At 46.7% G+C, this 15,820-nt stretch overlaps 1 protein-coding gene and 1 long non-coding RNA gene across 3 annotated transcripts in view; both read right to left on the reverse strand.

Annotated features, from left to right (window-relative positions):
• LOC105527007 (zinc finger protein 672-like) overlaps positions 1-559 on the reverse strand; it is a 1,763-nt gene extending 1,204 nt beyond the window's left edge. The window contains exon 1 of the mRNA XM_011963186.1: positions 1-559. Within this exon, the coding sequence (XP_011818576.1) occupies positions 1-323 (323 nt within the window). The 5' untranslated portion in view covers positions 324-559.
• Positions 560-1,081: 522 nt separating this feature from the next.
• LOC105526998 lies at positions 1,082-8,896 on the reverse strand. 2 transcript variants are annotated; one of them, XR_001004175.1, is made up of 4 exons: positions 8,328-8,896; positions 3,046-3,199; positions 2,009-2,106; positions 1,301-1,475 (listed from the first exon to the last, which is right to left on the reverse strand). It is a non-coding gene; the product is annotated as an uncharacterized LOC105526998 (long non-coding RNA). The 2 variants fall into 2 exon arrangements; XR_001004174.1 differs by having other exon boundaries at positions 1,082-2,106.
• Positions 8,897-15,820: the final 6,924 nt, after the last annotated feature.

Here is a 15,820-nt window from a genome sequence, read left to right on the forward strand (position 1 = left end):
AAGCGGCGGCCGCAGGTGCGGCAGGGGCAAGTGCGGCATCGCTGCCGGTGCGCACCCAAGTGTAGGTCAAGGCGGCCGCTGTGGCGAAAGCTTTGTCCGCACTCACTGCAGATGTAGAGGGTCTGGCCAGCATGGGTGCGCCTGTGCGCTCGGAGGTCGGCAGCCCGCGCACAGCGCTCACCGCATTCTAGACAACGGAAGCGGCTGTCACCGCCGTGAGCTCGTTCATGTCGCAGCAGCACTGAGCTGTAGCAGAAGCTCTTGCCACACTCGCCGCACGCGTAAGGCTTCTCCACTGCCACTGCCCCAGATGTGGCAAACATGGTGAGGATGGGTTCACAGGGAACCGTGCCACTCACATTCGGGGGTCCACGTCCACCTCTTGACGCTGTGGCTAAGTTTTACTTCTCTTAAGGCCTGGAAAGGGCACTGTAACAGAGAGGAAAGGGGGAGGCCGCAAAAACTGGTCTGATTTCAGGCTTCTTCTCTAAGGGCAGACACCGCGGCTGTTCCAGAAGTGAGCTGTGGCCAGGTTCACCCTGCACCGTGAGCCTGTGGGGAGAAGGTCATTGTGAGCCTCTGCAGCAGCTCATAAGGAATGGAGAGGGGAACACGAACTCCCTATTTGTTATTACTTCTTTAGGTAGTCCATCTCCAGGATTCCCTTCCCCAAGACAAAGCAAAGCCATGGGCATCCTGGAAATACGGAGGGGGTGTCCTTGAACTACTTGGAAGGGCAGGAAGGAAACTACAAGTGTCCTGGAGAACAAACAAGAATGGATTCAAAGGCGAGCTTGCATTAGCATGGGAACCATCAACACTGCTCTGAGGGAAGGGAACGCCAAGCCTGTTTGCTGGCCTTAGATGGGGATCCTTGTCTGGGGATACATTAGGAAATGACCAAGGCGGGATGGGGCCGTGAGAAGTCTCCTGCGTTTAGACTATACCAACGCCTTCCTCCAAGACCCAGCTTTCCTGAGTCACTGACATGAACCCAGCCAGGCTTGGGCTGGGAGAACCAACGCCTTCCTCCAAGACCCAGCTTTCCTGAGTCACTGACATGAACCCGGCCAGGCTTGGGCTGGGAGAACAAAGCGGGTAATGTGATGAAGCACAAACAGTCCCAGCCTAAGCAAAGGGTTCAGACCCTGAAGTTACAGAAGGGGCTGGGGCCTGGCCAAGGGAAGGTATTTGAGAAACTCCAAAATATTGTTCCTTGGCTTTGGACAGCACTTGATAAACACACTACCCCATGCCAGTATACAGCCCCAAAGTTGAGAAAGCAACTCAGGACCCAGGAAAGGGGTAAAACGGGAGCATAGATAATTCACAAAAAACATTATTAGAAGTTGGTGGCATTATCTGAGAAACACTTTTCCCGTTTTCAGGAAAGGCTGGAGAGAAGGAAGGGGCATCCTTTCTATAATAATTGTCAGGATATCCGAGTTGTTTGTGAAGGTTTGAATATGATGAATCTGATCAAGAAAAACATATTGTTTATGAACATTCTGCAGCATTTCCTCACTGTCCCAGCCACAGGAATCTGAGAATCTGGAGTAGCAGAAAAACTCCTTTATGGAGACCAAATCTGCTCTATTATCCTATTTGTCTCACATGATATCCCTGAATTCTTCTGACAAGTTGCTCCGGGCAGCTGTCTGGGAGCAGGGTCAGCCTTTGTAGCATGTGCACAGAACCTCACCTGCCCTCTAGTCACGAGCACAATGTGGCTGCCCTCCTCACCTGGTTAGCCTCAGCACTGACTACTTCTCTCAAGGCCCACGGGTCAGTCTCCAGCCTTACTGGAGATTAGGTCTAGTTGCTAGTACAGTATAGCCCCTTGTTGCTCAACAGATCAGGGAGAAGACGCAAAATAAATTGGTCAGCTGTCACTTTCTTCTTAGCAGATGAAAGTTCATCATAAATACTCAGACCTTTGGTTAAAATACCCCCATAGACAGGGTCCTTATGTTTTGGATACAAATGGGGTAAAGTGAAAACAGCAAACCTGCAAGTCTGGGCTCTGGAGCTTCTGCTCCCCCACCACGCTGGGCAGGAGTAGCCAGCATGGGATGTCCTCCTCTTGTGCCTCTGGAGTGGGATGTGCTGTGCCCAGCAGAGATGAAGTAAAAGGGAAAATGTGAATTACAACTGAGCAGGGGAAGAAAGGGAGGGAAATATTTTCAGGAGGAGGGTATTTATTTAATGGACATTTTAAAATACAAAAAACTGAATAGTACATAAATCACTCACCATTTTACCATTCTTGTTTCATCCACACTACTACGCCACGTTTTTTTTTTTTGGTTGAGAGAAGCTCTAGAGTATTTTAAATTCCAGACATCTTATATAAAGAGTATGATTAGTATGATTTTTAAACAAAAAATGCAAGCAGGAGCTCTGGAGTAGACTTTTTGACAGTCTTGCCCTGTCGCCCAGGCTAGAGTGCAGTCACCCGATCTTAGCTCACTGCAACCTCCGCCTCCCGGATTCAAGGATTCTCCTTGCCTCAGTCTCCTGAGTAGCTGGGATTATAGGCGCATGACAGTGTATCTGGCTAAGTTTTGTATTTTTAGTAGAGACGGGGTTTCACCATGTTGGCCAGGCTGGTTTTGAACTTCTGACCTCAGGTGATCCACCCGCTTCGGCCTCCTAAAGTGTTGGGATTACAGGCGTGAGCCATCACACCCAGGCTGGAGTAGACTTTAAGAGATTCTTGGTTCCTTCAGAGAGACTTGCAACCCAGACACTGGCTGCTGATTCTAGTTAGATGTCGGTTCAGAGGAATGTTTGCCCTCCTGAAAATAAAAACTTCCCTGGAGACTCAGTGGCTGATCCCAAATGCCAAAGAAAGCAATACTCATGCCCCACTGAGTGCTCTGCCTCCTCCTTGGGTATCTGGAGACCATGGCACCTCTCAAACCATGTTTCTAGGAGCCCACCCTCTCCCAGGCCACTGCCTCCCAGGGCACATGCCCAAGGAAGACAAATGCACACATACCAACATGCACACTTAACACTTAAACGGCATATACACAACAGTACCATTTCCTTCCATTACGGATGTGGAGTAAGACACTTGCTAGGGTGCAGGTTTGGCGCTTAAGGCCCAAGGCAGGCTCTTCGAGTCTCTCTTCTGTACCTCACCCCATGCTGGAGCTCATCCCACAAGCAAAGGGATCACGCTTGAAGTAGAAACCTGAAAGAAAAGTTATTACTGTGCCAAAAAAAAAAAGAGTGACTTCTAGATCATCGTAATCCCCACTCTCCTGATTGAATGTGAGTTTTAAAGTTGCTATACCACCAAATTTCTTTCACTTTGGAAAAAAAGTACAGGGAAGTTCGGAAAGAGGGAAGGGGGAAATATGTACAAATTGGTGAAAATTCTCATTGTTGAATAATGTAAGTACCTTTCAAGCATTTAATACAAATACTATACATATAACTAAGAAAAAACAAAACAAAACAGGTACTAAGAAGGAAGATAAGCTAATGGAAAAACTGTTATTTACAGTAGTGTCAAGATAAACTTCTGAGTTTCATATGTCATTTTGTTTCTGAATAATTGAATAATAATTGAAAATCTTTATTTTCAATCAGAATAAAGATGTTTCTTCCCTGGTTATCTCTTTTGCCATGCCAGCATTTCTGGGGTGGGACAAAAGACCTCAAAAAGTCATGATTCACAAGAAACCAGTGGTCACCTTGAAGTCAGAGTTGGTAAACCTGGTCTGGGCAGCAGGGAATAGGGCTGAGGGAAACTGTTCCATGCTATGCTGTCTACTACAGTAGCCCAGAGCCACATGTGGTGACTGAGCACTTGAAACATGGCTGGTTCAAACCGAGTTGGTTTGTAAGAGCCAAATACTCTCCTCATTTCAAAGACTTAGTATTTAAAAAGAATGAAAATGCCTCATTAATCATGTTTAGCATTGATTATATGTTGAAATATTTTTGGATATATTAGGTTAAATGAAATAAATCACAATACATTTTACCCATTTTTAAAGAAAAGTTAAGATGATAAATGTGGCTTATATTTTATTTTTATTGAATAGTGCTTGTCCAAATGGCCTTTCCAAATCCTGGAACATTTGAAGGGAGGCTAGCCCACCTCAGTCCTTGGAGGGCTTTAGTTGAGAAAATGTCACTGACCCTGTCTGACTTACCTTCAGTAAGCATAGAGGAGAGCTGTTCCTCTCATTTTCCAAGGCCCTAGTTCCTAGCCACCCTCTCCAGAAAAGTCCACCTGCTGTTTTGGAAACTGTACATCTAGACCTGGTAGGGACTTGGGGTTGTGACTTATGCAAAACCTTCTCTCACTGCGACTCTCAGAGGGTGAAACCATCTGTTATCACTGGTAATAATACACAAGAACTCTCACATGTTTGTACATGTGTTTCCCTTTCGTCTTCCCAGTAGTCCTTTGAGGTGGGTGTTATTAGTAACCCCCATGTGACCTGGGCTTCCTATACAGGCTTGTCCAGTCATCCAGCACAACTGCACAGGTGGGTCTGGGGACAGGAGTAAGTCAGCAGGCCACATGGCCCATCTCTCACTCTCCCTAGGGCAGCCCCACCCCTTCCTAAAGGCCCCAAGAGGCTTGCAGCAGCTCACTGAGCAGCAGGGAAAGACCTGGCTTGAAATTCACAGGGAAGCACTAGGCAGCCAGGGGAAAAGGGGGTAAAATGCCAACCCCAAGAACCAGCACTTGGGGCCCCAGGGAATGCTCTGTGTGCACTGTGTTCATCTTGGGGCCCTGACCCAGGAATGGAATGGTCTCCATGAGAAGAGGGGCAGGAACTGGCGGTGGGAGGGTGGGAGTTGTAGCTGCATCAGGAGCGGTGATTCTTCTGCTGGCTTCTCCTTGTATTCTTACCCCTCAGGATCTGAGTGATGCTGCTGTCTCCAGGATTCTGTGATACCCCTAGACTGCCCTGAAATCTGGATGAGATAGAAGCAAACTATCCATTCCCTACTCTAGATAGGGTGTGGAGTAGAAGTTTCCCTGGCTTTCAGGAGGCAGTTTTGGGGCCTTGCCACTTACAGTTCCTTCTACTGGCAAAGCTCTCTCACTCCTTCATTCAGGACTCTTTACCCTTTCTTAGAGAGGCTCCCCCTGCCTCCAGACCTCCCTCCTACTCATTGCTCAGCTTTATTCTCCCTGATCTGGGATGCTGTGACCACTCTGGGCTTCAGCATTGCCCATGTCTCAACGGGACAGGATAAACTCCCACTATGTATGTTCTCTCCCTGTTCACATCCATCCCTTCTCTATACTCCCCAGATTTCACAGGAAAATCTTTGTGAAACCAAAACTTTCAAAAGAATGTATTTGGATCATGATCAGACTTAGGCACTTGGGGTAGGAGCGAACTTGTTATTCCTGTCTCCACCAGCTCCGTAGACATGTCAGACTGAATCTGAAGCTGGAAGGAGCATATATTAATCAGTGAATGTAACAGGAAACAGGGATTCCTGTCGACTCCGGAAAGATTTAAGTCCTATTCTAGGAGGTGCGGATGGGGAATGGAATTCAGAGCACCAGAACTGCCACTGCTTGCTTCCTTCTCCCATAAAGAAACAAAATCCAATACTTCAAAAGAAGTTGCTCCTTCCAGCTTCAGATTCAGTCTATGTCTAAGGAGCTGGTGGAAATAGGAATGACAGTTCACTCTCAGCCCAAGTGCTCAAGTCGATCATGAGCCAACACATTCTTTTTATTTTGGAGGCAGAGTCTCGCTCTGTCTCCCAGGTTCAAGTGATTCTTGTGCTTCAGCCTCCCAAGGAGCTGGGATTACAGGCTCGAGCTACCACAGCTAATTTTTGTATTTTTAGTAGACACAGGGTTTTGCCCTGTTGCCCAGGTTGGTCTCGGACTCCTGGCCTCAAGTGATCCTCCTGCTTCAGCCTCCCAAAGTGCTGGCATTACAGGTGTGAGTCACCATGCCCAGCCCAAATACATTCTTTTGGAAGTTTTGGTTTCACAAAGATTTTCCTGTGAAATCTGGGAAGTATAGAGAAGGGATGGATGTAGACAAGGAGAGAACATACATAGTGGGAGTTTGTCCTGTCCTTCTGAGACACAGGCAACACTGAAGCCCAGAGTGGCCAGAGCATCCCCGATGAGAGAGAATGGACTATAAGGTCTTTTGCAGCTTCCCTGGGCCTAGCAAGGACTTGGGCACACAGAGGTACTCAGTGCTTTTTAAAAGTGATGTATTAGTCCGGAATCCAATTTTCCCAAATTCCCTGACTGGGAATTTCCCAAATTCCCAGTCAGGTCCCTGGAGGAAAGGACCTGACTACAGTCGTCGTATCCTCCATAGCACTACCCACTACATATACAAATACTCTGCTTTGGTTTACTGAGTTGAGCCTGCAACCTGTGTAGCAGAACTAGAGAGGCAGGCATCCAAATTCTGGTTCTTCCCATTACTAGCTGTCTGATTTTATGATAGCAGACTTGGAGTGTCTGATCCTCCTGGCTGGGAAAACTTTAGTAAAGAAAGTTGGCCAGGAGCGGTGGCTCACGCTTGTAATCCTAGCACTTTTGGAGGCCGAGGTGGGCAGATCACCTGAGGTCAGGAGTTCGAGACCAGCCTGGCCAACATGGTGAAACCCTGTCTCTACTAAAAAAACAAAAAAATTAGCTGGGCACGGTGGCACACACCTGTAGTACCGGCTAACTTGGGAGGCTGAGGCAGGAGAATCGCTTGAACCTGAGAAGCAGAGGTTGCAGTGAGCCGAGATCATGCCACTGTACTCCAGCCTGGGCGACAGAGAAAGACTCCATCTCAAAATAAAAAAAGCTATTATTATAGTGTTTCATATGGAAAGGTCAAAATATTGCTAAGTCTCGCCGGGTGCGGTGGCTCACATCTGTAATCCCAGCACTTTGGGAGGCCAAGGTGGGCGGATCACTTGAGGTCAGGAGCTCGAGACCAGCCTGGCCAACATAATGAAACCCTGTCTCTATTAAAAATACAAAAATCGGCCGGGTGTGGTGGCACCCGTCTGTAGTCTCAGCTACTGGGGAGGCTGAGGTGGGAGGATCACTTGAGCCCAGGAGGCGGAGGTTGCAAGGAGCCGAGATCGCGCCACTGTACTCCAGCCTGGAGGACAGAACAAGGCTCCGTCTCAGAAAAAAAATAAAAAAATAAATTGCTAACACTGAGATATCTGGTGCTTAGGATTTACTCTCCCTAAGACAGTCCTTCTTGTTGTTTGTTTTCTGAGACAGGGTCTTGCTGTCACCCAGACTGGAATGCAGTGATTTGATCACTGTCCCACTGCAGCGTCACCCTCCTGGACTCAAGCAACCCTCCAGCCTCAGCCTCCTGCGGAGCTAGGACTATGAGCAGGTGCTACCACACCCGGCTAATTATCATTATTATTATTTTTTTTTTTGTAGAGACGAGGGTTCTCACCATGTTGCCCAGGCTGGTCTTGAACTCCCGAGCTCAAGAGAGCCTCTCACTTTGGCCTCCCAAAGTGCTAGGATTACAGGCATGAGCCACTGTGCCCGGCCCTGGACAGTTCTTAAGAGGGACTCTGAGTAAGGGGCTTAACTCCCGTCTCCACTCCAGGCATCCTAAACGGTCTGCAGCCCTTTTCAGTCCTTCCCCGCTCAACCCCTAAGAATCCCTCACAAGATTAGAGCAGCACAGTATGGGACTTCCATAGCTCCACTTGCGCGAACTGTGCGCTCCAAGATGAAAGAAGGGAAGCTGGGCACTCATCTGGGACTTGGTGCCTGGTACTTAAGAGCGGGGCACAACTACTCGCGGATGAGGAACACAGCACCTGAACAGGTCGCTTTCCGTGACCCACAACAGCGCAGCCAATCCTAGGGTGCCTCAGGCGGCGCGCGTCACAAGTTGCTGGGCAAACTTTCTTCGGGCGAGCCCCTCCCCAACCCCGAGCCTACCCTAGCCCCTTGCCTGTGGCGCCAGCCGACTCGGAGGGCGAGACCGGGCACCAAAGACGTAGTGCGGAGCGCCTAACGCTGCCAGAACCCGGTGCCGGCCGTTGCCCCCTTAAGCCGGCTCAGCCTGGCGATGTTCGGCATGGTGACGCCAGCCCCGAAGGTCACCCGGGGAGGACCGGTGAGGACAGGCGGAGGGGTAGGCCTGGGAGGAGCAGGCCGCGCGGCCGTGTCCGGCCAATCGCTCGCTCCGCAGTATCTCCGCGTCACTCGTAGCCCGGGCGGCGCTCCCGACCGCCGCTGACAACAGTCGCCCGAGGCGGATGGGAGGAGAATAGCCACAGCTGAGGACCGCTGCCCCGCGCCACCCGTGCCCTCCCCTGCCCTTCAGTCCCCTCACCGGTCGCCGACTGGCTCCTCAGACACCGCGCGGTTCCCACTCAGCCGGCTGCCGACCCCCGCCTCCCGGACTGCGGGACTGGGGCGGGGGAGCGAGGAAGGGGCTAACGGCGCGCGCGGCCTCCGAGTTGGGGGACCGGGAAGGCGCCCGAGCGTCCGGCCCCTCGGGATGGGAGGTCACGCTCCTGTCCCTCTCGCCCGCGCCAGCTAGTGGTCAGTCTCGCGCGGGCAGTGTCACCGGTTGCTGGGAAGACTGAGAGGCCAGCGAGCAGCGTAGCGACCACTCAGCCTCGCCGGCCCCAGCTGGAGCCGGGAAGGAGGCGGGGCTAAGAGAGAAAGCCCGGGGGACCCCGCTCCCGCCTCCCGCGCGCGCCAAGGCCCCGCCCTCTCTCCGGACTTGACCAATTCCTGCCCCCTCTTTGTCTGTCGGCCCACCCCTGGGCCTCGTCCCGCCCAATCAGAGCAAAGGGCGCCGAGCCCGGCGCGCGCCTCAGCCGCCAGCCGCGGAGTTCCGGGAGCCAGGCGGCCCACCGTCTAGTCTTCTAGCAGCACCTCCCGCGGCCGCCGGCGGGACACAGGTGTACCCTTCGGTGCTGCCGGCGCGGTAGCCAGTGCCCGGCGCGGACGGGGCCGCGGCAGCCATCCCCGTAGTTAAGTTAGCGCCTTCTTATGAGTGAGGCGGAACTGGATACCTATTATCTCTCAGACCTCACCACAACCCTGCCAGGGGAAATATGAGCATTTATCCTATATTTTAGGTGAAGACCCCACAAGTTAATGATACGCCCAAAGTCGCCATGGCAGGGATAGGGGTTACTCCTGGTCGGCTTGCCAGCTGCCTCTCCCATGAGCTTGCTGGTTGAACTGCCTGTCCAAATGTTGACCCTAATGTCTTCTACTAGGAAATGCTACTAGTGTTGTTTTCCGGAAATGCATTTTGGGAGCCTGGCCATCCTTTAGTGTGCCTATATCATCAGAACAGACGCCCAGGGATGGCCCTCAAGGTCCTTCTTTACTGCTCTAATCTTCCTTTCCAGGTCATTTAGTACCAGTCTTCCTGTTACACATCCTGAGCTCTGCTCAGGGGGTCCCCCAAATTAGTGTACACTTAGGCCTGCCGTGCTTGGACTGGATAGCTCTTACCCTCTTCTCTGTTTTAATTTGTAAAAGCTTAGTCAAATGCTATCTCCATAAACCTATGCTAGAATGCCCCTCTCTGTCCTCAGTCCTGAGGATATATCCATGCTGCAGCGCAACCTCCCGCATGTTGTTACTGTTGTTTTAGTCAGATGAATACTGTTCCCCCATAGCTTAAGGGACAGGCCTTGTCCTACTCATGAACAATTGATCCCTTGAGGCATGAGCGCAGGGCCAGCACACCACAGATGATCAATGAGTGCATATGACAACACGGATTAAGGAAGACAAATCTGGTAGCAGCAGGCAAGAAAGCTGAAAAGCAAGATACAGGATGCAGGTCTGGAGTGATGAGGGCCTGAACCAGGAAGCGAGAACATTGAGAGAGACATGGAAAATGCGCTTGAAGTATATATATTTTTATTGTAAAGACTCATACACAGACAAGGGAGTATTATATAGAGAATGATTAGTTGAAGATATTTCCAGAGTCTTTAAGCCAGAGAAATGTACTAATTTAGACATTTCTGGACTCACTGCTCAGTATTGATGTCATGTTTTTAAGGGCACTGACACACTTGGCTAATCCCAGACACATGAAGAGGATGGTGACTAGGATGGTCACACAATTAAAGGGGCTGGGGATATTTAACCTAGAAAGAGAAATCTTTTTTTGTGCACATAATGACTGTACACAAATTCTAACAAACTTTCACGTGAAAGAGGCCTGGATTAGATGACTTTCTTCTGTGTAGCTTTGGAGGGGAAAGAATAACGCGGGGAAAGAACAGGAAGCTGGATTTAGGTTTCCTATGATATGGAAGTCATCACAGTAGGGGATGATAATTGTAACAGGAATGCCAAAGGTAGTGAAAGAAAGGTCAAGGATGAAGTTATGTGTGTATCTGTCAACTAAAAATATCACATCCAAATAGTTTTATTTCTCTACACATCTACATCAATAAATGACAACTCTTAATGTGGTTCTGTAAATATTCAAAATATTTATGGAAGGTCTACTATATGCCAGGTAGTATTCTAGATGTTGGAGATAACAGCTGTGAACGTACTAGATGAATCTCCCTAAAGTTCTGATTGCATCACACTCCTGCTCAGTCAGTCAAAAAAGTCTGTACAACCACCAAATGAAGTTTACTCTTCTGGTGTAATATTCAAGACCCTCTTTCACCTATTCCAACCTGTCTTTCCATTCTGTTCTCTTAAACTCTTCATTAAACCGGATCACTCCCCACCTACCTTCTACATTTCTCTCAGCTTGGCATACATTTCTCCTATTGCTCCACTTTTTCTTGTCTGCCAAAGTCCTACTTATCCTTCAGGCTTCTGTTCAAATGCCAACCCACTCTCAAAGTGAAAACTGTATCTTCTTTCTGAAGACAACTAATATTGTTCATCCAGAAATTGTAAAAGTATTTATTGTCTTTGCAAGCCACAAGACACATAAGACACTTTCTCTGTTATTTACATCCTTTACCATGTACTTTAAGATAGAGTCTTGCTCTGTCACGCAGGCTGGAGTGCAGTGGCATGATGTCGGCTCACTGAAACTGCTTCCCAGGTTCAAGTGATTCTCGTGTGTCAGCCTCCCAAATAGCTGGGACTACAGTCACGCACCAACATGCCCAGCTAATTTTTGTGATTTTAGTAGACATGGGGTTTCACCATGTTGCCCAGGCTGGTCTTGAACTCCTGGCCTCAAGTGATATGCTGTCTTTGGCCTCCAAAAGTGCTAGGATTACAGGCAAGAGCCACCATGCCTGACCACCATGTACTTTAGAATAATGTGCATACTTTATTTTTCCTACTAAATTATAAGCTTGAGGGCAGAGTCAGTGAGGCTGGGTGTACATTTCTGAACCCTGGTATGTGCAAAGAAATGGGCTAAGTATTGGAGATGAAATGGAGACTGAGTCCTTTGAGGACATGCTGAGGAAGGGCAGACCCCCCCATAGACCTTGCCATCCCATCATGTGCAAAGAACCAAGTGGTGTAAAGGCACAAGAGGAAGAATAGGGTAATTCTGCAGTAGGTCATCAGTAAACTTCATTGGCTCAGCATGTAGCCAGGATTTTGTTAGGGCTCTGTGGATGGAGGTGACAATGATTTTCACCTCCCAACACACACCCCCACTGGGAGATTTCTGCAACATAAGTGATGGGACTGGGTCAGGCAGAGGGATTAGATGAACAGGAAAGGAGTGAGCATGCACTCAATCCAGACTGAGAGAGTGAGTTGGGGGCAACTGAAAGGCAAGTAAGTAGGGCTAAGGTATACACCACTATTTCAAATCCCTGTCTGAAGTGTGAGCCCAGTGGATATTCACAATGCTAAAAATCAGATGCTGAAGCCTTACCATGTTATTAGTGGTATAATGACTGAGAAGACTGTTTCAGTTTCATTCATCTTGTTCCTATATTGCTAAATACAATGTTTTCCATTCTTCAAACATTCTAATTTCAGTTACAATAAAAATATTGGCTTCTAGAGGACGGTAGCTCCCAGTTCTTCCCGGAATAACTCCACAGATGTCAACTGACACAGTTTTCAAATAGAGGAAAGAACCAAGCACAGAAAAGTGAAATCTAACAATTTAGAATAATAAGAACCGGAAAGACTGTACTGATTAAATCCTGAAATGAAGGTTTTATTTGTTGTTTATGGAATAAGGGTTTGTATTAATTTCAAGTTGCAAACATATTTTGAAGCCATATCAAAATGGATTTCAGGAAACAAGAAGATAAGTGAAAACATAAATTAAATCAATAACACACATATTAATCTTAATGGGTTGACACAGAGGATTTAATGTCTTTTAAATTCAACAGTAACCTTAATAGAAAACTATTGGAGTTTGTGCTGCTTACAGTCTGTGGTCAACTTCAAGAACTCAAACACTGATTCCATCGGAGAGATTGCTACTTTACTTATTTTTACATTTGTATGGGTAAACTAATTGTGAAGAGCTATAGTAAACTAGATAAAATTGGAATAGCACAAAAGTAGAATATTTGTTGAGAGGATATTTGAAGATCAGCTTCCTTTAAAATACAAATTGCTTCCTAGTCCTTAACGACAATTTTTTTTGAGTTATGCTATAAAAATTATGTTCAAAAGTCGTATCTAGACTCAGTGGTTCACAAAATAAAATACAGAAAATGAGCTTGAAATCACAAAGCAGAACTCTCAGGGGAAAAATCAGTTTCAAAGTAAAATGTAAGGTACGATAAAATCAGTTTTTATAATTGAAACCACTTTAAAAAGTGAAGAACAGTAGTACAGGGGCTGGGCGCAGTGGCTCACGCCTGTAATCCCAGCACTTTGGGAGGCCGAGGCGGGCGGATCACAAGGTCAGGAGATCAAGACCATCCTGGGTAACACGGGGAAACCCTGTCTCTACTAACAAATAGAAAAAATTAGCCGGGCGAGGTGGTGGGTGCCTGTAGTCCCAGGTACTTGGGAGGCTGAGGCAGGTGAATGGCGTGAACCCACCAGGTGGAGCTTGCAGTGAGCCAAGATAGCACCACTGCATTCCAGCCTGGGCGACAGAGCGAGACTCCATCTCAAAAAAAAAAAAAAAAAAATTAAAAAAATAAATAAAAAAGAACAGTAGTATAAATAATAATGGTATCACATGCAAACCTGTCGGATCTTTAGAAAGTATTTTGATTTTATTTTCACAAATTAGAGCATTTAAAATGTAAGTAGATACATTTAAATGTAACATATGATGTGTCGCTATAAGTTATTTTTAAAAATCTTAAATACTTTTGTCTGTGTTTAAAGACTGGTTCCACCACTTAGCAGCAGTATGACCTTGGACAAGTTATTTAATCTCCTTGTCTGTCAATTTCCTCAATGTAAAATGAAGGTACAATTTGCTGTAGTTGGTTTTTGTGAGGATCAAATGAATAAACCAGAACAGGGCCTTGTGCAAGGCATACACTGCCTAAGTGTTTGCTGTTTTTATTATGACATGTAATGAGCAACTCGGGGAAGTAATTTACCTCTGAAAAACTCAGCAGATTTAACAAGGGTAAAAATAAAGATTTTTAGTCATATAGGTTCAGGGCAAGCATGGGGGCTCAAGTCTATAATTGTAATGGTTTGGGAGGTTGAGGCAGGAGGACTATTTGAGCCCAGAAGTTCACAACCAGCCTGAGCAAAATAGCAAGACCCAATCTTTACAAAAACAAAAATCGAAACATTATCCAGGCATGGTGGTGGAGGCCTGTAGTCTTCACTACTTGGGAGCTGAGGCAAAAGGACTGCTTGAGCCCCGGAGTTGGAGGTTGCAGTGTGCTATTATCAGGCCACTGCACTCCAACTTGGGTGACCAAACAGGACCCTGTCTCTAAAAAGTTAAATAAACAAATAAGTGTAATACAGGCTGTCCCTTTCATTAACATTTATTAGTAGATTTTACATTATATATTTCTGGGAGCAAGTTTTCAACTGGATTTTTTTTTTTTTTTAGACAGAGTCTTGCTCTGTCGCCCAGGCTGGAGTGCAGTGGCTTGATCTCTGCTCAGTGCAAGCTCTGCCTCCCAGGTTCACATCATTCTCCTGCCTCAGCCTCCGGAGCAGCTGGGACTACAGGCGCCTGCCACCATGCCTGGCTAATTTTTTGTATTTTTTAGTAGAGACAGGGTTTCACCGTGTTAGCCGGGATGGTCTCGATCTCCTGACCTCGTGATCCACCGGTCTCGGCCTCCCAAAGTGCTGGGATTACAGGCGTGAGCCACCGCGCCTGGCCTTCAACTGGATTTTTAAAAAAGTTTTAGGGAGGTATAATTGATACACAAATTACACGCTGAAATGTACAGTTTGAAAAGTTCTGACACATATATATATACCCTCAAGAAAGCCTCACTACAATCAAGATGGAGAACATACCCACTACCTACAAGTTGCTTCATGCCACTTTGTAATCTCTACCACCTCCCCACCATGCAACCACTGATCTGCTTTCTGTTACTATATATTTGTCAATGCTAATATGTTTAATCAGCAATTAATGGTGGTATTTATTAAATATATAACTGACAGTAGGAAAAAAGTTAAGAACTATAAAAAGATAGCTTATATTGGTAGGCAAAAAAACCTAAAAAAGGTAATTTTTAATGATGGAGGCAATTTAGGGTACTTATGTGAGAAAATCAGAAATAAAAGTTGCAAGTAAAAATTTATGAAAAAATTATTTAACTAAGAAGTAAAGTTGATTTGTGATATTACATTGTAATTGACGGTGTTGCTAACATCTTCATATGGCTTTCATATTTTTACATTTCACTCACTAAGTCAGGCTACAAGGGTGGGTTGCTTGTTTATTAGTGCCAGGAACTAGGAGGGATCCTTGTGACAGGATCCATATGTGGCTATTTAAACCCGGTCAAGAGCTACACATGACTAGTAGCTACCACGTTGGACAGTGCAAATATAGTAACTTCCGTCATTGCTTAAGTGCGACCTTAAGCGCTGATTTAGAAGACTTCTGAGGTTGTGACCTATGACGGAAATGAGAAGAGTCTAAGCTGAAGCTACAGCAATGAGATGAACAGAAGGCATCTCTCTGAGATACTCAGTGTGATGAAAAGCAATGTGGGGGGGTGCCTTCTAGGTTTTTCCCTAGGGTAAAGAGATGGACTATAGAACCATTTACCAACATTAAATGTCAGAAGAGCAGGATCTGGGAAAGGGGATGAAATCAGATTTGGATCCACTGACAGAGAGGCAACTCTGGGACAGGCCAGCTGTATCTCAAAGGCTGACGGATCTCAGAATGTGATCTGTGGAAAGTCTGTGGAGACACAGCTCCAAGGAAGGAACAGTAGCCATGGGTAAGGACTACAGCCATGTACTAGGGTAAGGGCACTCAAGGAAAGTAGGCAGCATGAGACGGTCAGAGGCTAACATCAGGGCCTGGGGCACAGTAACATTTAGGACAGGGTTTTCAAACTGTGAATAGGTAATGAAATCAACAAAAGAGATCTCCACCAGCATTTAAAAATAGTATAAAAATATTAATGTGCTTTACATATAATTTGGGTAAAGATCTTTTCTTGTACCTTTTTAATTAATATATTTACACACATATATGTATACTGGGTTGCAAGGTAAAACATGTATCTAGGTTGTCTTCCAATTAGTTTGAATCTCACCAGTTTATAAAATGAGCACCATCGGCTGGGCATGGTGGCTCACACTTGTAATCCCAGCACTTTAGGAGGCCGAGGCAGGTGGATTACTTGAGGTCAGGAGTTGGAGACCAGCCTCACCAACATGGTGAAACCCTGTCTCTACTAAAAATACAAAAAAATTAGCCGGGCGTGGTGGCAT

The sequence above is a fragment of the Colobus angolensis genome, unplaced genomic scaffold (genome assembly GCF_000951035.1).
Source record: "Colobus angolensis palliatus isolate OR3802 unplaced genomic scaffold, Cang.pa_1.0 Scaffold600, whole genome shotgun sequence".
In the NCBI taxonomy this organism is placed as follows: Eukaryota; Metazoa; Chordata; class Mammalia; order Primates; family Cercopithecidae; genus Colobus; species Colobus angolensis.